At 62.4% G+C, this 27505-nt stretch overlaps 2 protein-coding genes across 8 annotated transcripts in view; one reads left to right on the top strand and one right to left on the bottom strand.

The window, feature by feature from the left end:
- Positions 1-2983: 2983 nt before the first annotated feature.
- On the top strand, positions 2984-4409 carry NKX6-2 (NK6 homeobox 2). Its single transcript, XM_047702867.1, has 3 exons — positions 2984-3473; positions 3559-3731; positions 3974-4409. The coding sequence occupies exons 1-3, from the start codon at positions 3071-3073 to the stop codon at positions 4226-4228; spliced, it is 831 nt and encodes a 276-aa protein (XP_047558823.1). The 5' UTR covers positions 2984-3070; the 3' UTR covers positions 4229-4409.
- Positions 4410-5839: 1430 nt separating this feature from the next.
- INPP5A (inositol polyphosphate-5-phosphatase A) overlaps positions 5840-27505 on the bottom strand; it is a 169950-nt gene continuing 148284 nt past the window's right edge. For 5 of the 7 annotated variants that reach the window (XM_047702860.1, XM_047702858.1, XM_047702856.1 and 2 more), the window contains 7 exons: positions 26471-26566; positions 26266-26340; positions 19070-19143; positions 10733-10844; positions 8169-8237; positions 7371-7457; positions 5840-7282 (listed from right to left, as the gene is read on the bottom strand). In XM_047702860.1, the coding sequence (XP_047558816.1) occupies positions 7377-7457; positions 8169-8237; positions 10733-10844; positions 19070-19143; positions 26266-26340; positions 26471-26566 (507 nt within the window). In that variant the 3' untranslated portion in view covers positions 5840-7282; positions 7371-7376. The other 2 variants (XM_047702859.1, XM_047702861.1) reach the window with 2 other exon arrangements.

Here is a 27505-nt window from a genome sequence, read left to right as displayed (position 1 = left end):
GCTCTCCGCCTCGACCACGTGTAAGTTTGCAGGGAAAGCCCCACCTTCCTTTGCAGGACATTTTCAAGACCAGGAGGTGGCATTCTCTAACCTCTCCGCTCTGGTCTCCGCTCTGGGGCGGATCAACGCTGGGAGCCCGGGGCGTTTCTTCCCTGCAGGCCGCCTCGGACCTCCCCGGAGGGAAGGAGGAACTGAAGGGGGTGCGGGTAGGAGCCCCAGCAAGCGGGTGGAAGGGGCGCAGGTCGGAGGTGTCAGGCAGGGAGCCTTCACACCCGGGACAGGGGCACTGCAGGGAGTGGGACCCGAGGCGAGGGTCCAGGAGGGTGGAAGCCGTCAGGGTCGCCGGCTTGCGAACCCCGAACCCCGGAGGTCCTGGCAAGGTTGGATGGCTGGGGAGCTCACCGGGACCCGCACCGCGCACCTCACTGCCCCAGCGCGCACTCTCTCTCCGCCCCGTCCTACAGCCTCGGCCACTGGCTCCCCCCGGGGGTCCGCGCTCGCTGAAGCCAGAGGAGACGCGGCCGCACTCGCGACCCCAAGCGTTCCCAACGGAGCCCAGGGAGGGCGCAGCGACGTGGACAGACCCAGGGTCGCAGACCAGGGACAGACAGGCTGAGGCGCAGGACAGCTACTCGGGGGCTCTTTTTCCTCCGCGGTAAAAACAAAAACAAAAACAAAAACAAAAAACGGCTGGGAGGCTCCCGCCTACAGCGCAGCGCCAGGATCCGCGCTCCGCGCTCGAGCCAGAGCCGCCAACACCCTTTGGAAGGAGAGTGCGCCCCTGTCCTGCCCCGGCGCGCCCTTCCTGTTCCGCCCCGCTGCAGCCTCTGGTCGCCCCCGCCCATCCAAGGGTTAGTAGAGCAAAGAGGGGGACCTGAGGAGGGACGCGACCCCGCCCCCACTCGGCTCCGCCCACTCAGTTCCGCCCCCACTGGAGCCCCAGCCTGGGCCACCAAGCGTCTGCCAGAGGTAGGGGGTTTGGGGAGCCCAGAGCGGCCCCAGTCCTGCGGGGAGAGTGTCCCCGAGCCCAGGCGGTCGGGGCGCACACAGGCTGTTGCTTGCTCCGAGGAAGTGGGGCGTGTTCTAAGCGAGACGGAGCGGGTCTCCCGGCGGGGGGACCTACCGCCAGAAGCTGCGCGGGAATCCTGGGAGTCCCAGAGGGGCGCTGCCAGTGTCCTGGGGCTCAGCCTCCGCTGGGACAGAGCGCCTGCCGGGCGGCCACACCGGGATTGGGCAGGTGCTGCCGGGGAAGGATGTGGGGAGAGAGCAACCGAACCGCTCGCGAAGCTGAGGGCCCCATGCGCCCGCAGCCTCACCTGGCAGCACCGAAGGCCCCCCAGCCCCACAGGCCAGTGGCTGTCCGATTGGATCTGACGCAGGGACCCTCAGAGCCAAGACCCCACCACTAACTGCCCAAAACGAAAACAGAGCCCCAAAGGACACCGTGGGAGCGGACCCTGGGTCCCTGCACCGAGCCGGGTCGCTGGCCTTCGTTCACACCATCCACAGCCCAGCAGGCTCGGTGATACCCAAAAGTCGTTGCTGACAAACCGCAGGAGGCCCCAGAGAGGCGGGCCTGGCGCACTCGCCCACCCCTGGCCAAGCAATGCCCTCTGTTCCCTGGCCTTCGGGTCATGTCTCAGAGCAGGCAGTGAGTAGCAGTAAGAGCCGGCAGGGGTTACCGTGACACCCCACGCGAAAGGATGAAGGCACAACGCCCAGCATTTTACTCCGCGCCTGTTCTCTGCTGGCGCCCAGGGTCCACTACGATCTAATTTGAAGCCCACAGCCATGCGACGGGCTGGGGGGGCTTTTCCTACCGGAAGGGAACAGCTGCCCCCCCTCCCCCGCGACCCTGTGAAGGCCCCGCTCTGCCCAGTGCACTTGGAGAGCGCATCCGTCCCGGCCCTGCACGTGGCCGCCGCCCGCCCTGCGTCTGGGCTCTGAGCCCGCTTGGTCCTTGCTCTGTGGTCTCCGGCGGCACTTCAGGAGACCGCGGCCTGTGGGCTCGGTCGGGGGGGTTCGGGTCGAAGCTTGAGGCTCAGGCTCCCTCCCGGGAGCCAAGCTGCGAATTCGCGACAGGGAAAGGCTGCGCCCGCAGGCCCGCACTGTCCCCGCGCCCCGACCCGGCAGAGGGCAGTGCCGCGGGCTGGGAGGGGACCGGGAACTGTCCGCCTGGCAGCGCCCGCGAGTCGCCGGCCTCTCGCGTGGCCCCGGGACGGGTCCCAGCAGCGCGCCGCCAGGGCAGATTCGCGCTGGCCCTTCGGCATGTGGACTACCGTGGACTACGCGGTCCAGCGTCCCCCGCGCGTCTGCGTCCCACAGAAAGTTACCCCCAAATGTTCGCGGCACTCCTGACACCTGAGCCCGGGGCGGCCGGGAAGCCGCCGGGGCGGGTTTGGGGGCTCCGGCCATGCCCCCACGACGGCGCCGGCTGCCTCCCCGAGCCGCGCACCTGGGGCTCTTCACCGAATGGGGCGCACAGAGCGTGCTGAGCGGATCCTCAAATCTGCATTCTTTCGGGCGATAAAATATGTTCTCGTATTTTTTCCTGATTTCCCATTAAAACCTTTGCCTAACTAAACTCCCATCCACGGGATTTATTTCGTCCCGGGGGAGATAAATCAGGGGGCAAATTTACAGCCGGGGAGGCACCTGCCTCGCTAATGGGCCCTTCATGGAGTGCGCGGCCGGCGGGGGCGCGCAGACGGGCGGGGCGCTGGCCAATGGCCGGGCCGCGGGCGCCCGCAGCCAATCAGCGCGCGCGCCGCCCGGGGGCCCCCGCGGTTATCAGAGCGTCCGGCCCGCGCGGCGCCGCTCCGATCGGCCCCGGAGCCGCCGCCGCCGCCGCCGCCGCCGCCGCCGCTGCCCCGCTGACCCCGCGGCCGCCGCCCAGCTCGCGCCGGAGCCGCCGCCCTCGCGCCTCCCCGGGCCGTCGGCGCCCGCGCCCCGAGCGCCCCGCTGCAGCCGGCGCCCCGGGCCGCGCGCAAACTTCCTGGGCCGGCGGGCGCGGGCGGCGGCGGCGGCGGCGGGGCCCGGATGGGCGCCCGGGCTGGAGGCGCCGGCGCCCATGGACACTAACCGCCCGGGCGCGTTCGTGCTGAGCAGCGCGCCGCTGGCCGCGCTGCACAACATGGCCGAGATGAAGACGTCGCTGTTCCCGTACGCGCTGCAGGGCCCGGCCGGCTTCAAGGCGCCCGCGCTGGGCGGCCTGGGCGCGCAGCTGCCTCTCGGCACCCCTCACGGCATCAGCGACATCCTGGGGCGGCCGGTGGGCGCGGCGGGCGGCGGCCTCCTGGGCGGCCTGCCCCGTCTCAACGGGCTCGCCTCGTCGGCCGGCGTCTACTTCGGGCCCGCGGCCGTGGCGCGCGGCTATCCCAAGCCGCTGGCAGAGCTGCCCGGGCGCCCGCCCATCTTCTGGCCCGGCGTGGTGCAGGGCTCGCCCTGGAGGGACCCGCGCCTGGCCGGCCCGGGTAGGTGGCGCGTGCGGGGAGCGGCTCGGGGCCTGGGGCGCGGGGCGCGGGGCGGCCGGCCGAGCTCACCCGCCCTCCTCTGCAGCCCAGGGCGGCGGGGTCCTGGACAAGGACGGCAAGAAGAAGCACTCACGGCCAACCTTCTCGGGCCAGCAGATCTTTGCGCTGGAGAAGACCTTCGAGCAGACCAAGTACCTGGCGGGCCCGGAGCGCGCGCGCCTCGCCTACTCCCTGGGCATGACCGAGAGCCAGGTCAAGGTGAGCGGCTGGTGCGGGGCGGCCTCCCGCGGGCCCCGCTGCGCCAAGTCGCCTCGGCGCCCGCGTCCAGCGAACCGTGTGCGCTCGGCCGCCAGCCCTCCCCGGGCCCAGCCCCGGGGGCGCTGCTGCTCCTCGGCCCGGCCGGGGTGCTGGCCTCCGCGGCCCCTGCAGGTCCACGCGGGCGGCGGGGTCTCGCGTTGGGGGCGGCCGCGGTGCCGTCTGACGTTCCCCCTCCGCCGCAGGTGTGGTTCCAGAACCGCCGGACCAAGTGGCGCAAGCGGCACGCGGCGGAGATGGCGTCGGCCAAGAAGCAGCAGGACTCGGACGCCGAGAAGCTGAAGGTGGGCGGCTCGGACGCGGAGGACGACGACGAGTACAACCGGCCCCTGGACCCCAACTCGGACGACGAGAAGATCACGCGGCTGCTCAAGAAGCACAAACCCGCGAACTTGGCGCTGGTCAGCCCGTGCGGCGGCGGCGCGGGGGACGCCTTGTGAGCACGGGGCGGCCGGAGCAACCAGGGTCGGGGCGGGCGGCCCCCCTCGCCGCCGCCCGCCCGTGTGTATATATATTTTTACAGAATAAGTTATAAAGCGGCCGGCGCGGGCTCGGGAGGGCGCGGGGCCGCGCGTCCCGGGCGGAATCACTTTGTATAATCAATAAATTATTTAACACGTCCCCGGCGGAGCCGCGGCTCCGGAGGCTGCACCGCGTGTGTCTTCCTTCTCGAAAACCCCGTTCCCACCTCCCCCGCGGGTCCCTGCCTACCCCTGCACCAGCCTAAGTCCCCGCGGAGCCGGGCTAGCGGCGAGGCGCGCGGTGCGACCCCGGCCCGCGTGTCTGCAGGCATGGGCAGCGGCAGCTCGCAGGAGCGAGGGGACAGCGAGGGCCCAGCGCGGGGAAGGGCGATCCCGGCTCGAAGACCCCCTCGGCCGCCCCCGGAGCGCCGGAGGAGCCTTGAGGCCAGCGAGCGCCCAGCGGAGCCGATGGCCGCGGACGGAAACGCAGCGGGCCAGGGGCGCGGCGCCGGCAGGTGCGCGCGCGGCGACAGGTGCCGCGCCCTCTCCCACCTGCGCCCCTACCTGCGCCCTCCCCGGGGCTGCGGGACCGGCTCAGTGGCGGAGGTCCGCAGCAGGTGAGCACCCACCCGCGCGTCTCTCTTTTCGGAAATCCCGGGGCGGGCGAGGGGCGGGTCCTAGGCTGCCGCCGCCGGGCGCCGCGACTCACGACTCGCGCCAAGGTGTTGGATTTGATTACGCAGACCTTAAAACGCCTTGGCAGCTAAAGGTTTCCAAGTGCGGGCTAAGCGCGAAGCTCGCAGGTTTTAAGCTCCTCCGCAGCCCGGTTCCATAGTCTTTGATCTGCAGAAATCGCTGTTTGACTCAGACCGGGACACCAGAGAGAAATCCCCAGTAATCCTGCCGCCCTCGGAGGACAGCGCGCACTCCCTCTCCCTCCCACCCGGAGGCCCTCGGCAGCCCCGCACCCGGCGCAGGGATGGGCCAGTAGCTCTTCTCCACACTCTGGGGCTCTGTGGAGCTCCTGCTCTGCGTGGTTGCACCGACTGTGCCCAACTCTCGAGCTCTAATTTTAAAAATTAAAAGAAGTGACTACATTACTAGAACGTTTCTCCTTGAAGGCAGTTTCGAAAATGTTACAAAAGGAAAAGCCTGACGTTTTCTGTTCTATGCCACGTAGCCGCACCGTCAGTTTTAAAGAAGACATTTCTTTTGAGCCACCAGCTGGTCTTTTTAATGGAGCAATATTGAAATGTATTTTATTTGTCAGTGAAGCATTCTCTCAGCTCAAGTTAAGAGCAAAGGAATTTCCAGTTTTAGAGTTTTGAGGAAGGCAGTGCATTTTTATAATCTCATCTTCAAATGCTGAGGGGCAATTCCCATTAGTTACTGCTACACTGAAAAATCCAAAAGATTATTTTTCTGCACTTAACTACTGGCTTGGTTTTGTGTAGCACATCTGATAGCATGACCTTCCGGGATTTCTGGTGAGCCCAAACTGAAGTCACAGCCCACAAAGGAGGGCCCTCCCGTTACTTAGCATTTCAAAGGAGGTGGGACGGGGAAGGCAGAGAAACAAAGACACAGAACTGTTTTCACCATGATCAATTTTATTGCTTAGGAACCGGAGCGGTCATTTCTACAGGCCTCCACAGTGACCAACAGCTGACACCCCGTTACACAGAAGCTGTGGGGTGGGCCTGCCGTGGGGCGCGTGGACAGAGCAGAGTGGCCACGGCCCCCAGCCGGCCGCACCGGCCAGAACGGATTCGGCAAGCGGATGCCCGATCGCTTGCAACGGTAGTGATCTACCCGAAAACGAGCATCTAAGGCCTCCCCCCAGTCCAGGAGTCGTGTAGTGTTCTAAAGCAGATCAATAAAACACACGCTGTGTCCCACCAGCAGGCTCCGCATGAGCTCGTAATGCTGTGCTTCGTGCTGGGGGACAGGGTCGCAGCGGGGTGTCCCAGAGGCCGGCCGCAGCGGCGGCCACGGAAACTCACGGTTTTGCTTCTCTTAAGAGATCTACAGACAGCCTGTGTTAAAAGCGGTTTCTATCGGAAGCGGACTAGCCTATTTTGTTTCTCCCATGATAGTATTGTTTCATGTAGAACACTTGGCACCACAGAACAGTAACAAAAGACAAAACAGTTTACAAAATTCTTCAAAGGTACACCCGAGCTAGCTATAAACTTCACATTCGGTTCTTAATATTACACAGAAGAAAAGGCGTAGGAGCAAGGTCTGCAAGTGTAGACGTGCTGTGGTCCACGGCCCCCAGAACGGCACCGCGCGGCCACCTGGCCCGATGGGTCTGTGCGGACGTGCACGTCCCTGAACTCCTAGCCTCCGCCCCACCTGCCGACAGGACCCTCGCAAGCATTCATCCTGGAAAGTATATTTAGCATAAGTTTTGGTAAGATTTATAAATTATTTTTAAAAAGTATATATTTATATATATTTATATATATAAAAATGGAAAGCAGCTGCAGTGTGATTCTAAAACCATGTAACACGGCAGTAAATAACACGGAAGGGGGCCACCAGAGGCCAAGACCAGGGCCCCTTGCTCTCCTCACAGTGGCCACTGCCTGAGTCGCAAAGAGCCAGTGCCTGTCGCCTCACCCCCGGGCACTCCTCCAGCTGGCAGAGGGGGACGTGGGACACCTGTGGGGTTTCCACGCCAGAGAAGCTCTTCCCACGCTGACAGTGATTAGAAATGGAAACTCTGAACTCTCAGACTCCCTCTCCGGTCTATGGAGTTTGGCAACAGGACGGTGACTTGTTACAAAAACCCAATGTTTCTACTTAATGTCACATGAACAGACAAGACAGTGAGGTATGTGAGGCTGTTCCGGAACGGTCCGGAGGCTGAAGCGAAGTGTGGGGCCGGCCGTCTAGCGGGTGGTGCGCGGGCGGGTTTGCCGGCGCGGCTGTCAGGAGGACGGGTTTCAATGGACGGGACTTCCACCGGCTCTTCGCGCTACAGGGGGGTCTCGCGAAGGGCCCTCTGGTGTCGCTGGCATCGCTTCCCTGCCGTGGAATTGGTCACTCGTTAAAGGAACAAACACACCAGGAAAAGCTGAGAAAAGGTGAAGCCAAGGGAAGGAGTCATATTTACCACACGTCACTGCACGACACAACACTTGTGCACATGGGCGTGAGGTTTACCTGCCCCGGGCGCGATGCGGAAGGCCAGGAACACGGGCTGCGGCAGGAGAAGACAGGAGTCAGACCCCACGGCCACGCGCCGGCCCTGACCCCCTCCCCCCGACTCCAGATCCTGCCCTCCCCGCCAGCCTTGTGTGCGGGACGCTGGCACCCTCCGACTGGAGCTGTGCTCGACTTCTGTGAAGGGCAGGACTTCCGGGCGGGCGCTCACGCAGACGACCGTGCAAACCCTGGACCAGGGAAGGACAGAGTGCCGGCCCGGTGCGCTCCCACTGGGTGCCCGTGCGGGGGGAGGCGCCCAGGGGTCATTGCCTGGAGGCCCTGCACACGGGACAGCGCGGACATCTCCCATTTGCCTGGAGGTAAGACGGGCGGGCATTGGCCTCCGTGAGGCTGCGGGGCGCCCTGCGGACCAACCGTCCCCACACGAACACTCGGTGTCCACCCCAAAGGGCAGCACCCGCGCTCGCTGCCGTGAGGCCATCACAGGGTCCCATGCGCACACTGGAAAAATGACCTTCGGAAATCACCGCTGTAGACGGTATTTTGTTACAAATAGTAAAATTCTGTATTTTATTCTACTGTGACCAGTCTTTTCTGCCTTCTTTACCGACCTGCCTACCTTGCGGTATTTTACTGCAATTCAGTAAACCCAGACCAACTCGGCAAGTGCTGTGTGGCCTTAGGAGGAGCCCCAGCCTGGCCCGCGCCCCCCACCTTCCAGCCATACGCAGCATGAACACGTCACCTTGTGGTCTCCCATGCAGACGTTGGGCCCGATGTGGTCGTAGGTGACAACCTTCTCCTCGCTCTCCGACTGGAAAAGCAAACAGAGAGACCTGCGTGGGAAGGTGGGGATGGCAGGGCTTCCTCAGGGAGCCCGAGCGACCCGCCACCCACCCCTGCCACCTGCCAGCAGGTCTCCGGCCAGCACCTCAGAGGGAGTCCCCAGCCAGCAGGCACAAAGTTCTGGAAGTCCTGGGAGGCCCTGGCTTTTCCTGCTTCCAGACAGGAGTCAGGCGGGGGCCCCCCAAGCTCTCCTCTGGCACGTGCCCCTGGCAGAGGGCCTGTACTCGGGCTACGAGAGCAGCCGTGAGCCTTCTTCCCGGGCGCGCCCCGCACAGCCGAGTGGCGCACAGCGCACATTTGCCCTGTTCATGCTTGTTTCGACAGCCGGTTCCATCAGCCCCGACCTGTGGTCACTGGAGAGCAGACGCCTCTGCACCGAGCACCGTGCATGTTAATTACTGGCCCCGCGCACCGGCCCCGCGCACCGGCCCCTCCCTCCCGGAGGCTCTGTCCCGGGCTCCGCACGGACGCCGGCTTTTCGGGTGCGACTGTGAAGGGTTCGCTCCTGGCCGTCAGTCAGCTCCGACTGGGCCGGATGGTTCCATCCGCAGCTGGAGCTCGAGACTATAAAGTTAAAACTGAATTATCTTTAATGCAGTAGGAAGCTTAAGGTCAGATTTACTTTCCAGCACGGTCGCCTGCCAGAAAGTATGAAAACACAACCTTCGGCACCGGCTGCGCGAGCACTTCCCATCCCTCACGACCGCAAGGCTGCCTCGCGGAAGTGGGGGACATTCATCAAACGCAGCACGGTAATTTACAAAGGCAGCATAAAATTGTGGATTTCCAGCTGCATAATCTTGAGACATAAACAAACGACAGCCGCCCGCCACCGCTGGTGTTTTAGGGCCGGGGAAGCAGAACGGAACATGATGACGAGGTAGCAGAGCGTGCCATGATGGATGAGGCTGGGTGGCCGCTCCCGAGGCGTCGGCTCCGCCCGCTGCCCCCAGGGAGGGCCTGGGGGACATCGGCAGGGGCGGGGGGGGGGGAGGGGGAGGCCCTCACCTCCAGCTCTGGCCCCACCGCATCTGAAGCTCCAAGCTCCAAGACGTGAATGAGCATGAGACGATCCCCGGGGAACCACCCCCACCCCTGGGCTGCACCGAGGACACTGCACGTGTTCAACTCGGCCATCTGCACCCAAGACTTTCCTGCAAAATGCCGTTTCCTTGGGCGCGGGTGCTTCCCCTGCACGTGGTGCTTGTCTCTTCTCTGCCCCTGGGGGCCCCATTCTGGCTGTGGCTGTGCACCCAGCACACCGCATGTGCTCAGGCCGGCGGGCGGGCGAGGCTGAGCCACTGTGGGACCACACACGGCTGTCTCCAGAGTGCCAGCGAGCGGGCCCAGCAGAGAAGGCAGGGCTATGTCCAAGGCCGGGTGCCAGGCAGGCTCCCAGGGTCTGCGCACTCGTGGTCCACGCCCGGTGTAGCGTCAGCCAGGGAGGCCCATGGGGAAGCGGTCCCAGGGGCTGTCCCAGCAGTGGGCCCTGGGTGTGAGGGTGTCCCAGGCGGGACCAGGCCCTACACACAGTGCAGGGGCAGGAGCGCTGACAAATGAGCTTCTGCAGACCCAGCAAAGGCTCCGTCTCCAGCCCAGGCCCCCCGCTGGCCCCTCCCCACGTGCCCACAGTGCTCTGGGCTCAGGAAAGAACACAGATGGCTGGGCCCTCGCTGGAGAGGCTGGCAGGTGCCCACGGAGTACGGGGCAAAGGGTGTGTGCACGGCAGAGCTAGGAGCTGGGACGGCATGTGGGGGGCTCTGCCCTCCTGGCTGTGGCCCCTCCTGCCCACTGTGCTCCGAGTCCCTGGCTGAGGACTCAGAGTATGGCCCAAGGCCAGCCAAGGGGTCCTGGTGAGGGGTGGGGACTGGAACCTAAAACAGACAGAGCTCAGGTCAGTTAGGGTCCCCCGAATGCCCACGTCTTCTCTGAACACCAAGCACCAGCCTGTGACCCAGCCCCTCGGATCGATCGATGCACCTGCACAGGGTTTCTCGTCGACCAAACCAATTCAGATACTGATTCTTCCGACACACTCCTTCTGTATTAAAATGTGGGCACTGGAATTCTGGGAAATGAGCAGACCACAGGAGACCTGAGCGACCCAAGCCCCAGTGCAGGGTGAACGTCCCCGCTCGTTTTTACCACGTTGAGCCCAGATGTGAATCAGGCTCTTGATTCACAACTCGGGGAAGTAAGGACCCGTGTGTTGCTTTACGTCAGCGTGTTCATGGACAAGAGCACATTTGATTCCCGAGGACCCAGTAAACCGTAACAATTCTGGAAGCACCAGCTGGTGACTGCGAATGCATGTTGTGGGTTCAGAAAGGCGGCAGGTGTCCTGGGGGCCCTCAGGCCTGGGTGCTAGGTCTCAAGTGGCCGAGGACCCATCGCAGGATGACGTCTGGGCCCGTCCCGGGGCCCCTCGTGGGTGGCTGGTTCCAGGGTGACTGTGGCCCTTACCTTCAGAATCAGCTCCCTGGCAGACGGGGACATGAGGACGCGGTCGCACCATGCGGGGCATCGGGTGTTCATGTACCGCTGGCCCTGGCCGGACTCCTCGCTGTACGGGTAGCTGGGGGGACACAAGGGCGCCTGGTCAGCGTCCGGCTGCGGCCCCACCTCCCACTGTCCCCCAAGGCCCCGGGGAGGGCCGTGTGGCTCTTCCCACGCACGCAGAGTGGCCAGCGCCATGGAGGCAAGGAAACAACGTAGATAAGTTTCCAGAACACAAAGTCAAACCCGCAAATCCAAGTTCTCACTTGAATTTTAGCTGCAGTGGATCTTGGGACAAACCAGGGGCATCATCTAGGACATTGTGGTTTTAGTTTTGGACGTGGTCAGTGCACAGACGGGCCTCCTTCCCCACCTGTGTCCTGGGGGTGGCCGAACGCGTGGCCTGAGAATGCAGGGGTGCCGCTGCGCGACTCTCACCCAGATGTCCCCTCATGGCTCCAGGGAAGCCTCTGGAAGTGGGGGTCTGACGCGGGTGTACGCCTTCTCCCCGCGCCCCCTCCCCGTGCCCAGACCCAAGCCTGCTCCACCACAGCATCTGGTGTTGGCAAGTGCCTGGTGCCCGGGCCATGGGTTCATCGCTGTGGCATGGCCTGGGACTGTCCCGGACACGCTGCTCTGGCCACACAGGCACCCCTTCCTGACCCCCAACACGGCTTAGCCCCTGGGAGAGGCCCTGACGGTCGCCTGGGGACAGAGTCACCACAGCTAACCCCCTAATAGGCAAGTGACCCAAGCGTGGGCGAGAAGTGTGCGGGGTGCCGCCAGCAGGCCCCCTCCGGGCGGCTTCCTCCTATTTCCAGAACGCCCTGGGACCACCCTGTGGGCCGGCGGGCCTCCTCGGTCCCTGAGAACCACTGGCCTCACCCCAAGTGCACGCGCTGGCACTGACTGAAGTGGTGGCCAAGGACCTCAGAGCGAGCCGGCGGGGCAGGCGTGTCGTGGTGGCTGCTGCGTCCACGCCAGCGCGGCGTGTCTGCGTGTCCGGGCTGCGTTTCGCACAGCCATCCTAGGGTCTAAACTACTCCTTGTAATAATCTGCTTCTAGGTCCATTGCAAATTATATAGTAGAATTATAATTATATTATTATAATAAGCTTGTTCTCCGCTTCGCTTCCCCGTTGCTCGCTGCTGGGGAGAGGGGCGGTGGCGGCACCTGGTCTGTGGGGACCCTGGCCCGTCCCGCTGCTCAAGACCCACATCCCGCGGCAACTATCAGGCTCTGTAGAACATGACGCTGTCCGGAGCGAAGGGCTCCTGGCCTCACCCCGTCCCACCGGGGGTCCCCCAGATTCACCAGAAACAGGGGCCGAGGGTCCCCACCTCTCAGGGAGTCACCGCTTCACTTGATTAAAGACTCAAAGCAGCAAATATGCTTAAAAACAAAACCGACCCAGCCCCCCCGTCTAACGGCATCCTGCGTGGACAGAGTCCTCTGCAGGGAAAGTGGGGCCACCCGGCCCAGCTGTGACCGTGAGGGAGCGACACCAGCCCGCCGGGACTGCTGGCCTCGCACGCACAACCTTGCCTGGGAAACGTGCCCAGGCCGGCGGCAGACTGTCTCCGGAACGTGCTGCCTGTGAGCCGGGAGTCCACACGGATCAACCCCAGTTTCCAGACAACGTGCTGAGTCATGGGACGAGAGCCCTGGCTGGGGGCAGAGGTCAGGGGTGAGGGCGGCCACGGGCGGGCAGCTGCTGGGTGGGGGCCCTCTGCCAGGCGACAGCCAGTCGTCCAGGCTCAGATGCAGCCTGGAAACGGGATGAAGGCCACGTGCTCAGATGCCACCTGCAACGCTCAGCTATGCCCCTGATGCTGTAGAGATGACAGGAGACCCCTCGGCGGGCCCCAGCCCATCGTGCCGGCAGGACCCACTGCCACAGTCCAGTGTGAACACAGTTGACTTGGAAGGAGCAAGCGGCCGGTCCCGAGATGTCCTGCTGGTGGGTGCACTGCCCTCCCCACATAGCCCCGGGGCCGGAGGAGGGGGCCGGGCGGCTCCCTGTCCTTCCTCCCACAGCATACGTGTGGGCCCCATCGGCAAGCACAGGGCACCGGGCCCAACACTGCGGGTCTGCAATCCGCACACCTCCAGATCGTACAGTGACGGATGCCCGCCGTGCCTGCACGCTTACCTGAAAGCAAACCCTGGCGGGCTGGGGACACGGGACAAGCACCCAGCCCGTGCTCCCACGGTGGGGGAGAGCCGCCATAACCGCTGGTGATAAAGTAACGATCGCCCACCTGTCCTCAAGCACGCGGCCCTCAACACCACAGCCTGGGAGGCACAAAGCCCGGCTGTGTGTGCCAGCCTACGTCTACAGGGCCGGCCGCCGGTGGGGCCGCCGGGCGCAGGAGGAAACGGAAGGTGAACCACCAGCCTGACCGGCACACTGTGCACCTGCTCTCCCCAGTGCGGGTGGCGGGGCAGGGTGCTGCCCCAGGGATGGAAGTCCCTCCTTGGAGCCCTGCCGGAGGACAGCGCCTGCGTGAGTGGCCGCAGACCCAGGGCGCGGCGGTGTTGACAGGGCCTGTCAGAGCAAGAGCACTCGGGACCCCGGCGTCCCCAGATGCCGCCCGGTACTGACATTCCTGGAAAAGACAGGGGAGGAGCCCGAAGGATGGTTGGGCCAAATGAGCAGCGCCGCGGTAGCACTGAGCCGTCCGGGGGAGGGGTCGGCGGCAAGGACCACCCCGGCCCCTGGGCACGGCCCTGCGCCCCGCGGCAGGCTTTCCCGAGTAGCTCACCTCCGCCGTGCCCATCCTCTGACGCCCACCGGCGCCCCTGTGTGGGCCACGTCCAACCAGGACCCCGCGGCCAGTGGGACAGACAGACATCCTGGCTCCTTCCCAATCACCAGGCCTGGCAGATGGCAGACTGTGCCCCTTCTCATCCTAACGTCACAACCCGACACATCACGGCAGACAGGAACCACGGGCGGCTGGAGTTGAGGTAACAGCCCAGAACAAAGTTGAAAAGAGCCTCTTAACCCTTAACGGAAAACCGAATGCCCCCATGGGCACAGCCGGCCCCCCCGCAGGCCCCGCGGCATGTTTAACTTTCATCCTTTCCAAAAGCTACAACTTCGTCCTATTCTGTAATCCGTTTGATCGGTAAAAAGGTCTCCTTCCCGCCGTGGATGTTGTCTGCCTTTGGGAACATGTGACTGACTGTCCCCATCCAACTTTCCCTAAATAAGCAAATTCCTGCCAGAGCTTTGAGGAGCAGATCCAGGCCTTTCCCGTTTTCCTCAGCTCGCAATCGACTTCGCACAGTGTTGCACAGGGGCAGGGCCCATGTACCCACCGCACAACACCTACGGACCCTGCCAACCCTCTGCCACTGCCTGGAAAGTCAAGGATCGTGACCCCAGAGCCGCCAACTGGTCCCACGAATGCGGGAGGGCGGGAGGCACCCACGCGTGGCTCCCTCGGGCACGGCATGACTTCAGATCTGCTCGCAGGACGCAGTCTGTGGTGCCCGCCGTTGTGTGACGCTCTCCTCCAGCAGCGAGAACCCATCCCGCCATCGTGCACGTTCTGGCTCCTTCCAGGTTCTGGCTGGCCTTGGAGTGTGCCGTGCGGAGCCCCGGGGTCCCTGCTCCCTTCCAGGCAGGGCTGGAAGGTACAGTCCCCTGACACACCGTGTGCCGCCCTCCCGGCTCTGCAGTTGCGTGGGCGGACAGAAGCAGTGGCCTGCGGCACGGAGGACTGTGGCAGGCATCACACTAAGAAACCCACGGCCACTGCACAGACTGCCCAGCCTGGGAGGCACGCCGTTCCGAGGTGCGGCGGGATGAGATGGACACACACCGCGCTCTGCTGGTGGGCGTTCCAGTTCATTTCTGTGGAGTATCTTTGTTTTGCTAGAAAAGCGGAGACCGTTGTCACTCAGACATGAGCATCGGGGGGGGGGGAGTTTCTCAAGAAGTGATGAAATGAGTCATTTTCCCTCTCCACGTAGATATCCAAGTGTATTTGTTGTCAATGACAAAACTCAAGCTTTCAAGGAAAACCCGGAGCTTTGGAGGACGTGCCTGGGCCCCGGGTGCCTACGTGCCATGGTCAACGGTGCTCTGTTCAGTGGCCCCAAGGGATGTGCCGTCCGGCACGTGCCAACGTCTGGAACATGTGTACCATCTGGCGTTCTGAGGCCTGGCTGGTGATGTGGCCAGTGTGCATGTGGGCAAGAGACCCCTTCCAGCAGCCAGGAACTAGCGGGTCACAGACACGTAGCAGCTTGTGCTCATGGTGAGCCGCTGGGGGCCCAGGGACACACCATCTGGCATCACAGACCACCATCTGGGGGTGGGTGCTGTCCCTGACCTGCTAGTGGGGACAGTGCCACCATGGAGTGCAGGGCTGGGCCCTCCAGTTGGGCCCATTCCAGCCAGGCCGCAGGCACTCTGCTTCTTGACCGTCACCACTGGGCGGTCACTCTCATGAAGGTGCCATCACGCTGAGCCCTCAGTGGAGAACAGAGCAGATGGCTCCATAAACATCTGAAGTATTAGCACCTTTTCTAGCAAATTATGGCGTTAAGTTCTAGTCCGTTGGGAGTGAGGTTCCGTTAGCTGGTGGGGAACGGTGACCGATGTCTCTGTGAAGTTGCTCTCTCCCGACAAGGCCCATCTACTGACGAAATGTCTGTGAGCTCACAGGTGTGCTGTGCTGACACACACCGAAACCCACTGCCTGGGCCGGCTCTGGTCTCGGTGTGCCGCCCCAGGGGACCGTCCCGCTCTGCACGGTGCTATGGGAGGGGCCTTCAGGGAGGCCCAGCCCATGCCATCTGTGTGCGAGGCCCTCACCACGTGGACAGGGGGCAGAAAGGCTCTGAAAACCAGGAGCAGCCGCTCCAGGCCCGCGTTCCCACCGTGCCCCCCGGACCAGGCGGATGCCCTCGGACGACAAGCCCCGTGGTCCCGGTTTCTGAGGCCTCACCGAGACCAGATGCAGGGTAGCCTGAGGCAGCCACGGCCGCACGGGCTCAGCCCCCTTCCAGAAAGTCCTGGGAGCCTGGCAGCGAGAAGGGAGCAGAAGTCTGTCCCGAGTGCCACCGGGGCCACGGAGAACACACAGGGTGCCTTGACGGGTCCCACGGCCGACGCAGAGCAGCCCCCAAAGTGAAAAGCCGTTCTCTTAAAATGGAGATGTGTGGGGTGAGGTCTTCTGGGCTGTTCACACACCCCAGCAACACACACACACCCGTGCACACACCCAGGCAACATATGTCCAAGTACACGCCTGCACATGCATGCCTGGATGCACACCCCCCCACATGCACGCACGCCAGATGCACAGACTCCGCGTGGACGCACTTCCGCGTGCACACTTGTGCACACGCACACACACAGGGGCCTCACCCGCATCCATGCATACACGCACACACAACCCGTACCCACACTATGATGCACTCACACACCCCATACCCAGAAGTGCACCCACGCAGCCACGTGTACACCGAGTCTCTATTAACACGTCCACACACCCCATGTACATACACCCAAACCCATGCAGACAGCCAGGCATGCGCAGACTCTATACACACGTGCAACCCACGCACATATGCTCTGCACACACACGCACACACATGCACGTGACTCACACCTACATGCTCACCGGCACATGGGGCTACGCAGTGCACAGGGGTGAATATACATCCCCGTATACATGCGTACACGCCCACACACACATACACATCTGCATGTGAGCTCACACACCGCTATGCACACACACGTGCACACCCACATGTGCACACACAGCATGCCTGACCACTTATCTCACGGTACCATCAGCAAATATCCAGCAGGTACCAAGCCTCTGATCACCCCTCATCACTTGTCCTTTTCCTGGACTTTGCTGCTGTGTAAACTCCTCCCACAGTCTGGGGCGGCTCTCCAAACCCCACATGACCACCCCTGGGGCTCTGGTCACAGGCCTTGTTTCCAAAGACAAGACAGTCAAAGGAGGGGGCCTGGTGTGATCCAGGCAGTGGGGGAGGGGGTGACCCGAACAGCAGGGGAGGGGTGGGTGACTGGGATGGCAGGCTTGGAGGGGGAGGGTTGGTGGCCCGGGCGGCGGGGGAGGCGTGGTGACCCGGCAGCTCACTAGGGTCTCTGGAAGCTGGGCTCTGGTGGTCGAGCGATGCTGGTTTGGTTAGAAAGCTTCCACCTTTCCTCCGAGGAATTACACTCTTACTCCCTCATTAAAGGGAAAGTATTTGATGACTTAACCAGCCAGTGTTTGCACCCGTGAAGCCAGGACTGGTAAGACCTCGGCGTCCCCTCCTGTCACCACTCCTGTCCCCAGCCAGGGTGAGTGCTCTGCTCCTACGGGCTCCCAGGACTCCTGGGTCTCGCCGATGTGACCTGCACGGCCCAGGACAGCACCCTGCCGCGGGTCCCTGTGGCCACGGCATACGGGATGGGGCAGGCACAGGTCTGGGCCATTTTTCCACCGCCCGAGCCAAGCGACCCCCGCGGAGATCTGCGCGCAGCAGCTGTGTCCGGCACCTCACGGACCTCGAGGAGGGCAGGGTGACCCCCCTGTGCATACAGCCCACCTAGGGAGTCCTGGGGAAAACGGTCGGAGGTACCCTGCTGCCCAACACACACAGGCAGCTTTCTCAAGCGCCTCCCCCAACGGCACCAGGTCACCACCTTCTCCTGTCCGGGGGCGAAGAGGACCCGACAAGTAGGCAGGGTTTCACGGCCGTGGCTAAGTCACCGCTACCCCCCAGGGAGGCCTGTGCTTTCCTCACCAGGTAACATCAGTCCAGGGACCCCCAAGCCAGGACCCCATTACCCGACGTGGGTGAGGGCTGACTTGTCCTCCCAGACTCTTGACGGTTCGGGTATAGGTAGGCGGATCTCTCTGCTGCCCGTGTTGGTGGCGGGCTTGCTGCTCACACCCCCTGGGGCACTGGCCACCAGGTCCCGCGGGCTCTGGCCTTGACCACGTCCTGCTGGCATCTTCCGTGGTCTGTGCCCAAGTGACATGCAAGGTGGCAAGGTTTAAGAGAAACTCAAGAAGCAGACACCAGCGCAGGGTCCACGTGTCCATAGGGTCGTAGCCTCTGCCCGAGAGGGTCCCCAGGCCTCCGTCCTCTCCAGCTCAGCAAAGCCCAAAAAGGAGATCCTCGAGTTTTTCCAATAGGGGCTGCCATTCAGGACATCCGGCCTACCACACCCAGGGAGAAGCAGGCTCACAAACCCTCAGAACCTCTTTGGACCTCAGGCGGACCTGACGTGCGTCTGACTGCAGGTGACAACCTGTGAAGCAGGGTTGGGGCTCTGAGGGGGACACCCTTGGTCAGTCCATGGATGGGAGCCACTGGGGATGTGCCTCTGGTCCTGCTGTGTTCCTGGCTGTCCCAGACTCACAGTCCCTACCAGTCTTCCCCCTACAACTCGCACCGCAGCCCCCTTGGCCAGAGCCTGGACCCTGAGGTCAGAGGGACACCAGCCCATTCCCACGAGCAGCTGGAAGTCCCATGTGCTGGACTGGGGGTCCTGCCAGCCTTCACACGTGCGACTGCTGAATGTGGTGCAGGGATGGGGCCCTCACAGAGCGTGCATGAAAGACCGTCTGGTTTCTGAGCCTGTTCTAGGAGCAGAGCTATTCTGTCTGATGACAGGGTGCCACGTGTCCCCAGGACACGCCCATGCCTGTGTTACAGTTGCCCAGAACATGCCAGAGTGATGAGAATTTCCACCCAGGATCTAAAAAAGGAGAGAGAGGTGGGGAGGAATCCCATGATAGGGCCTCCATGTCCTTGAGGTGCCCTCCCTGGTACAGCCGCCCCAGTGACGGAGGCTGGCTGAGCCCCCAGTCCAGCCGCAGCTCCCAAGGCCCCCTCTGCCTGCTCCTCTCTGCCCCAGGCCCTCTAAGACCCTGGGCGCCGGTGGGGCTGTGTCCGCCAGGCTGCTCTGAGGGAACGGGCTGTCACTGCTGCACATCTCAAGATTCTGTAAACACCAGAGGAAAGCCCAGAAAAGCTTCCACACCTGAGAAGAGCCATCCAGAGCCCATGCCCGACACAGAGACTGCCCAAGATCCTGACGTTCCCAGAGAGACCCAGGGCCCAGAGTTCTCGGGGCCCCAGTGCTAAACCGAGAAGGCAGTACTTTGCATATTTAAAGAAAAAAAATTTTTTTTTAAAAGAATCACTTATTGCTCTTGGGTGGTGGGAAGGGTGGGAGGAGGCGTGGTTTGCACAGGTGCACACAGGTCCCCCAAAAGGAGAAAAGTTACCTGCTCATCTAGCAAGTGGGCGTTCCTTACCTGGGAGGGAACGAGATGTCCAGTTCATACAGTCTGTCCTTAAAAACAGACAGCTCTTTGTCAAATTCTAAGAGCTAAAGAAAGAAAGAGAAGAAAACAAGGTCACTTTGGTCCACTCACTGGGGACACGGAAAGTCTCTGGTGGTCTATGTGCAGCAGAGACCCCCAGAACTTCCAGGAAACACGCCGGGCACACCGACTGGGCCACCTGTGGGCAGCCTTGCCAACACCTGCCCATTCGTGTCCCGGGGGAGATCCATGGGCACCCAGCACGCCCTTGCGCTTGGGAGGCCACACGGGGACTCCAGCCCCACTGCCTGTGGCTGACTGGCCACTCAGGGCCACTGTCCTCTGCCAAAACCACAAGGGGCAGCAGACAAAGCAGCACCCTCCCACTAAGGCACTGACCTCCAAGGTCAACCTCGCAGGGCAGTATGACTAAAAACGGCCTCCAGGACCCCAGCAGTAAGCCCAGTGTGGAGCCTCAGCAGCTCAGTGCACATGGGAGTGACCTGTGTGCCCGGCTGCCATGCAAACCACCCGCACACAGCACACCCCATCCCGGAACCCCAGTGCTCCCCTGGCGTGGCTCAGAGGGAAAACATATCGAGTGTGCAATAGAAAGACGGTCTGTGGGTTGGGAGGGTAAATCAATTCTCTTGCGTACACACCAGATGGGACCTCACACATGTTCCTACACAATCCTGGACACTCACAGACACAAATTACAAAGAGCCTTAGACCTCCCTGGTGGAGCTCAGATGCCAGGGGTTGGGGGCCTGGACCCCACTGTGGTACTCGTGAGCTCACATCCGCTGGTGTGCAGCTGCTCAGTGCTGCCCCGATGGGCATGGGACTGGGGGACCCCTGGGGATGCAGGGCGGGTAGGGGACACATGGGGAGGAGGGCCTGCAGCGGGAGGGGAGACACAGGGGGGCGCACAGGGGCTTGGCTTTCATGGCACCAAATGGCCTTGTTGCCCCCAGGGGAGCCTCTAGCTCCTCCAGAGTCCAGGGAGGGCTCCAGGCCAAACTGCTTCTGGCAAGTTCCCGAGTCAGGTCTTCAGCTGGGGCTGGGGATGGAGAGAAAATCTTCAGGAGGAGAGATGCACCCGAGCGTGTGTGGGGACCTGAGCAGATCCTGATCCTGCAGCTACGTGTACATTTACATGTATGTGTGAACGCGCACGGACGCGCACACACATGCCGATAATGCGTTCTTATCTAGATCACCCGGGGCTCGAATTCTCAGCCTTCCCAGATGGCAGACAGGCTCCGATCAGGCATTGTGGATGGTGGGGCTGCTGCACTGTGTGGCTGTGACCAACAAGGGCTGAGAGGAGGAACCCACCTGCCCAAGCTCAGGGGCCAGGGCTTCCGGGAAGGAGCCCTGTGAGCGTCGGGAGGAAAAGTGTGGCCATGGTGACCAGCGGCTTAGTGGAAAAGGTGAGGGCGGCTTCCTCTGGCAGGATCACAAAACCGGGCTTCACCCGTGGCAGTAAGCGCACCTCCCGTCTCTCCCAAATCCAGCTTGGACGCTCAAACAAACGCAGCACTGCAGAGACCAAGATGCCGCAAGGCCCTTGCTGTCCCGTGGCGGCCACACCACGGACCGGCGGCGTCCTGGGGGCCTGCATGTGCACGTGCCTGCCCCTTCCACACACCACTGTGGCCACCCACCTGAGAGGTCCCTGGACTGCTCTGGGGGGGGCGGTCAGCGCAGCACGGCTGGCCACACATCCTCATGGCTTTTCCCTAGGGTCACTGTGTTGCTGCCTGGCGCCAGTGTCCCACTGGCACAGTGACTTGTCACGGGCCTCCGCTGCTCTAGGCCATGTCCTCTCTTTTCATCTGGTGTCCTGCTGTCCCACGTGGACACATCCTGGTCCTGAGGACTTGTCTCCTGTGGTTCCAACATCAGCTTGCCAAGTGTGGCCTCTCCCAGCGAGGCACTATGTGCCACCCCACCCCTGCCTCCTGCTCCGGGTGCCGCCCCCGGCACACTGGGCGCCCACGGCGGGCGCGCCACTAATCCGCCCACCAGGACTTCACCTGCAGCATCGTTTCTGGAGGTTCCGCGCTGCCCGTCTGCTCGTTTCTTTTGGGCATGTTGTTCGCTTCTGATTCTTCCGTGTTTTTAATCCTTGGAAACATACTTGCTTTACGTTTCCTACCAATTATTCCATCGCTCGCTCAGCATTCTCAAGGGCGTACCCTCTCTGTTGGCTCTGGACTGCAGGCCTGCCTCCCGGGACCTCCACTTTGGGGACACGGAGTGTGCTGCGTGCCCTCTGACTGCCTCTGGGTGCGAGAGACGCAGGCAAGGGGCCAGGCACTCAAGTACAAACCTCAGAACATAACCCCACACGCTGTGAGGTGCTAGGACTTAACTCTCTTCCTTACACCTGGAAGGAAACCGGGGATAACCTGGGGTGTCTCCCAAGCCCCAACTCCACGGCGGCTGCAGCGTGCCTCCCGGAGCCTGGGCTGGAGAGGATGGTCCCTGCACCTCGGGCACCCCTCCTGTGGGGCTCGGCCTCCAGACTCATTTGCATTGGACCCTCTCCTGTCCCCAACAGCCTGGGAGCCCCACTGGGCATCTGTGTCCATCTGGCACCCAGAAGGGGGTCTGGCTCCGAGCAGCACCCAGTGAGCAGCCCAGAACTCTGACAGAAATCCAAACATGGTTTATAAAGTCCTCTCGGGAAACGAGACACCGCCTGTGCCTGGATCCCTCCTCGGAAAGGGGTTCTTCCGTCCTCTCAGTGAGATGCCACCTGCTGCCACCCACAACACCACTGTCCCTAAAGGAGACACCACGGCCTCCCAGCTGAGGGCCAAGCGCTCTGCTGCTCTGCATGAGGACAGGGGCCCACCATCCTCACTCCCACGGGTGTCGTTCACCCACATGCACACATGTGCTCTCTTGTGTGGATACATTTCTGACCAAGGGGATGCTGTCCACCTTCACTATCTGACCCAAGGGGCAACGTGGGGGGTTCCCGGGTCCCCACAATCAGCCCTGGGGACACTGAGAGGAGCTGGAGGGGGATGTGACTGCACACGGACATTGGCTCTGTGTATGTGCGCCTGGGTGCTTGTGAGCACACCGTGTGAGCGCGAGGCTTTCACTGCTCACCTACTGACATTCCTGTGTCCTATGCAGCCTCAGAAAGGGACCCTGTTAGCCTCCCTGGGCCCTGTACTACCTCACGGCCAGATCCTGCCACAGGGCGTCCACATGGGTGGCATCCGCATGACGTGGTTTTGGAATACAGGTGAGGCCTGGTGCGGTCCAGAGCTGCTCATCACAGAAGCCGCTGGCTGGGTTCGTGAGGAACCTACACTACCGTGCCTGCACAGGCTCCAGCGAGCGCGGCCTCGCAGCCACAAGAGAAGCTGGAGACTCTGGCGGGAGTCATCGGTGCGGCTGAGAGTGGGAGGGACTGCTCTGCCAGTGAGACAAGGACAGCCTGTCTGACCAGCCAGCCTGGCCCTGAGCAGCAGCAGCACCTGGGGAGGGGGCCATCTGGACCCCACCATGCTTCTACTTGCAAAGGGTGTAAAGGAAAATTAAAGCCAGTAAATATCTGGTTTGGAATGGGTGCGAATGTTCCAGCTGCTAAAACAGTAACAGAGCCACTTTGGTGAGGACCCAGGCGTCCGGGGTAGGTCTCTGTCAGTAAGGGCCCTCCTCCTGGGCTTGTCCGGCTACACACCCACACCCCAGCCCGCATTCCCACGGCCCCAAGCCCCTGCCCGGAAACAGAGAGACACTCCTCAGGTGGCACAGCCTGGAAACACATGCGCACACCCCGCCCCCCTGAGCTGGCCCATCGGGTCCCAGGCCCGGCAGCCAGTGTGCGAGGGGACGGCACCCTGAGTTCCGTGAGAACTGTGGGGGTATGAGGGGTGCGGCCCCTGGGGCCAACGCCAGCTGTGAAAGAGGTTCCTGATTAGAAATTATGTTGCATTTCTCTTGAAACGATAATTTGTTTCTCTTTGAGATTTTTCAGAAACATGATAACCAATTTCCCATGTATCTTAAACATTCTTCTTGATTACAAAGTGAAAAACAGCGCCCGGCGTGTGTGGACAATGATAAAGCGGCGGGCTGGCCATATGTATCTGTCAGGAGCTGTCCCAGCTGCACAAATTCCACTGTTACCGCAGAGACACCACGCTGATAAAGGAAAAGCAGCCCAGAAAATCAATGTGCCTTGAGCTAGAGCAGTTGCTAAACACACAGAAAACATCTCTATCCAGCAGGCCAAGCGCTGTGAAGATTCCCGAGCCCTGCCCTGGGACAGCCAAGGAAAATTTAATCTCTCCAAATCCTCACCAGGGCACTCCATCCTGCCGCCCTGACAGCCACACTTATAATTAATTATACAATTTCGATGGGAATATCGACTAAACAAAGCTATAAATCATAGAAAAAGTCAATAGGCATGGACACATTCAATCATGTCCCGGCCAATGATTACTACTCTTAAAATACAATAATTATTTCCAGAAGCCAGCTCGAATTAAATTTCTGTCAGATGGGTACAAGACCGGGGCTTGATGAAGGGTGCGATGGATTTTGGGGCTGCGTCTGGCGCGGACACATCCATCCTGCAGATGGGCACTTTGTTCCGGTGGCCGTGGGGCTGCGTGTCTCACCACCGAGGTGACATCGCTCGTCACACCATTTATCTTGTCCCCGTGGCCGCTGCGGACGACCCCGCTTCCTGTGTGTGACGGACGCGGAGGCAGCTTCTCAACGTGTGAGGTCGTGGCCAGGGGCGCGGAGCGCGTGTCGGCATGGCCCTGTGAGGTGTCCCTGAAGGCACCGAGTGCCTGGGACCCGCAGCGCCCGCAGCAGCGGCAGCGGCAGGAGCTGGGAAGCTGCGACAGACCCCCCGGGAAGGCGCCAGGCCGGGCGCAACTCTGCCGCGTGAGGTTCTGGACACACAGCAGAGGGGCTCATGGGTCTTTCAAAACAGCCACGTGCAAATCTACTCTGTAACTCTGTGCCGCGTTTCTCCGTCTCTGAACGAAGCTCCAGCGGTCTCCCGAGCATTCAGACTAATTTTCCTCCATCTTAAAAAACTTCATATGCTAAATAAACACAGAAATAAGAACCGTCATGTTCAGCGGCGACAGCTTTGTTATTTCTGATGCTGGTAGCATACGCTTTGTCCGGACGCTGAGAGACGAAGACTGTGACTGTGGGTCCGTGTGCCCTGGCTCCCCGTTTCCAGAACATACAACTTCTCCCTGGCCGCCCTGTACCTCCCTGGCTCAGACCCCACAGCATGCCCGGCTCCCCCATGTTCTGCTCCTTCTGGAACATTCCAGGCCCTGGCTGCCCAGTGTCACTGCCGTGTGCACTGCTCTCCCCCTTTGTTATAGTCCTGGCGGCCTCACTGCACCCCCACGTCAGGGAGCTGCCTCTGTACCAGAGGCCCAGAGAGCCCACTCTGCCTCCCAGTTCAGAAAGTCACACAGCTGCCCAGAGACAGTCTCCCGGGCACTTTGCCTGCAGCCAGTGCCCCCTGAACAGTCCTGTCCCCAAACCTGCCCCTCGGGCTCACCTGGACCCCGAGTGCTCAGGCCCTGAAATCACCAGGCCGTTGCACTCCTTGGCGTGGACAGCAGTAGGACAAGTCCTTGTGCCAGCGCCTCCCGCGAGGGAAGAGGGTGGGGCTGTAGGCACCCTCGGGCTGAGCTGGCGCTGCTGGGCGCTGCTGGGCGCTGCTGGGGACACAGGCTGAGAGTCCGCCTTGCCAGGGTCTGAGGCCCCGAGGACGTGAGATGTGAACTGGCCAGGGCCAGAGAGCAGTGCCCACCGGGACGTGACGGTGGGACGGGCAGGTAAGGCAGGTCAGAGCATCTGATGGGGCAGGGTTAGCCCAGTGCCCTGACCAGGGGTGAGGGATGGGCAGGGAGAGCCGAGCAGTGAGCGAGGCCTAGGAGCCCAGAGCAGGCTCCGGGCCCGCCTGAGGTCTGTGGGAAGTGGCTAAGGGCTCGGGGCAGAGGCCTGACCCTCTATGCACATGACAAGCCCCAGGCTGGGCCCCAGGCTCGGGGTACACCAATGGGGCACGTGCGGCGAGGGAGATGCAGTGGCCCCGGGGTAGCAGACCCCGACTGAGTGAGTACACAGGGCAGTGGAGGAAGGACACGGGCATGGAGGCGGGAATGCAGTCCCTGGCATTGGTTTGAAGGAGGGACACAGGACTGACAGAGTCCACTGCCCGGTGGGACACCTGCCAGCGCCCCCCTGCCCTCAGACCAGAGGGATCCTCCCACACACGGCCTGGAAACTGAGGCACAGGTGCAGAGCACTCAGCATGGCGAGGCCTCAGGGCAGGGGTGACTAGACCAAGCTGGGGCTCCCAGAGGCAAAGAGGCGAGCACAGGGATGGCAGGGGCGGGGCATGAAGTCCAGGCTGTGGAATAAAGTGTCCTCGAGGTGGGTGACAGGAGTGTCGGGGACATGTAGACCAGCTGTAGGGCGTGGGGTGACTGGAAGATGGAAAGGGGGCACGGCTGTGCACAGAGCCTCCCCAGAGCGGGGCTGGGCGGCAGGCACGCTCAGGTGTCCCCACCCGCCGGGGTGCCCACCCTCAGGGAAGCCTCCGGTTTTTGGCAGGTGCCATCTAGGACCTGCCTCTGTACCCTGCAGTCTGGGGCCCTGGGGTCAGGAGCCGTCCCCTCGTAGCCTGGAACTGGCCACAGCAGGGACATCACACGTGAACTGTTCATCCACCGGTACGCAGGTACCGCATGACTAGACACCCCAGAAACACACCCAAACAGGCCCAAATCCGTGGCAAACGTGGGGGCCCCATGCTGCGTCTCCAGATTCTTGAGGGCTGGCCTGGCAGTGGTTCCAGAGAAGTGGCTCCCACGGGACCAGGTCACAACCAGCACACAGTTCCCTTGGCACACATGCACACGCACGCACACAGTAACACACACATGTGTACACAAGCACACACACATGTGCACACATGTCAGATGTGCATACGGAGCCCAGGCCTGTGTCGGCCGCCTGGAGCACCTGGGGCCTGAGGGTCCCACCTCCCACACGGAGGGTCCCCCATGCTGCCCACCGACCAGACACAGGGCTGAGGGGGGGCTGTCCCAGCTGCAGGTGCGTGGCCTGGGGGACCCAGGTGCCAGCAGGCATCTGGTGGCAGAGCTCACCGCGGTGCCGTTGTTGTCATGGAAAACCTCCTGGTTGAAGTAGTCAAAGAGTTTCTTTTCCAGCTGAAGCATCACCTGCAAAGCGAGCGTGGCCGTCAGCGTGGGTGGAACAGGCCACTCCTCAAGCAGAGTCCCTTCCCTCCCTGACGCTGGATGGCCACAGTGGCCTGCTGCGCTCACAGCCCACAGCTCGGGGTTCGCTTACCTTCCGGTCATTGTCCGACTCACGGAATATCAGCTTTACGACCTCGTTGGTGTCAGCGGCCCGCACCGTCTGCATTGTGGCCTTCGTGCAGAGAGTCTGCGGACGACACAGACAAGCCTCAGTCCCGGGAGAGGCGCCCACAGCCTGTGTCTCCTGAACGCGACCTGCACTCTTCCCGGTCTCCCTTCCTGACGCCTCCACATAGACGGCGGACCCGCCCGCACGGCAGCAGGAGTGTGACGGGCACACAGGCCAGGGCAGGAAGGGCTGCACAACCGGCTGGGTCCTGGCCTCCGTGCCCACCTCTGCTTCCCGAGCAGCCCCGCAGCTGGCTCAGCTCCCACCCGGGAGGGTCTGCTGGGGCAGCCCTGACGACAGCCCCGTGCAGGGGAGGGGCGGGGAAGTCAGAGCTGCCTCATGCTGTCCCGGGGGCAGGCTGGGGGACACACCGCCATGAGATCTGCCCAAGGTGGGTAGTGGGACAGGACTGGGAAGGCCACACCAGGGAGAACAGAGGTCACACTGGGTTCCAGGGGTAGAAACCCTAACCAGCTGAGAGAGGAAATAGCTGGACAGGCACGGAGAGGGACGAGGGAGCAGGGACGGCCGGACAGTCCCAGAGCCACACAGCCGGCGTGGTCCACATGGCCCAGTTCACGGCGAGCAGGACTACAAACTAAATTCAGTCCAGGTTTGTTGAGAAAATTCTTCCAGTTGGAACCGGGTATGAGGCGGGAAAGGCTGGGGCAGGGGACAACAGGTGGGGCGACCCGGAGCCCCCGGGCAGCAAGCCGGCTCCCGGCTCTGGGAAGGAAGCACAAAGGGGTCCCCAGACGAAAGCAAAGCCGGGAGAAGGCAGATCGGCGGCCGGACTGGCGAGGACGGACGCAGGAAGGGGGCCCCCACCCCTGTTGCTGACAAAACTCTTTCCTTAAGGAAAGGCCACACGGGACCAGGGTCGACGCACAGGAAACGTCGAGAAGGAGCAGGCAGAGGCCGCTGGGGACTGAGGCTGGTGTGAACCACACCTCGACG

The sequence above is a fragment of the Lutra lutra genome, chromosome 14 (genome assembly GCF_902655055.1).
Source record: "Lutra lutra chromosome 14, mLutLut1.2, whole genome shotgun sequence".
Taxonomy (NCBI): Eukaryota; Metazoa; Chordata; class Mammalia; order Carnivora; family Mustelidae; genus Lutra; species Lutra lutra.
The sequence above is the reverse complement of the archived record's forward strand: the minus strand, read 5'-3'. Positions and strand labels throughout refer to the sequence as shown.

Coding starts and splice junctions, on each gene's coding strand:
- NKX6-2 (XM_047702867.1), top strand. CDS start 3,071: ATGGACACTAACCGCCCGGGCGCGTTCGTGCTGAGCAGCGCGCCGCTG. Junction 3,474..3,558: donor CCCGCGCCTGGCCGGCCCGG/GTAGGTGGCGCG, acceptor CCTCCTCTGCAG/CCCAGGGCGGCGGGGTCCTG. Junction 3,732..3,973: donor TGACCGAGAGCCAGGTCAAG/GTGAGCGGCTGG, acceptor CCTCCGCCGCAG/GTGTGGTTCCAGAACCGCCG.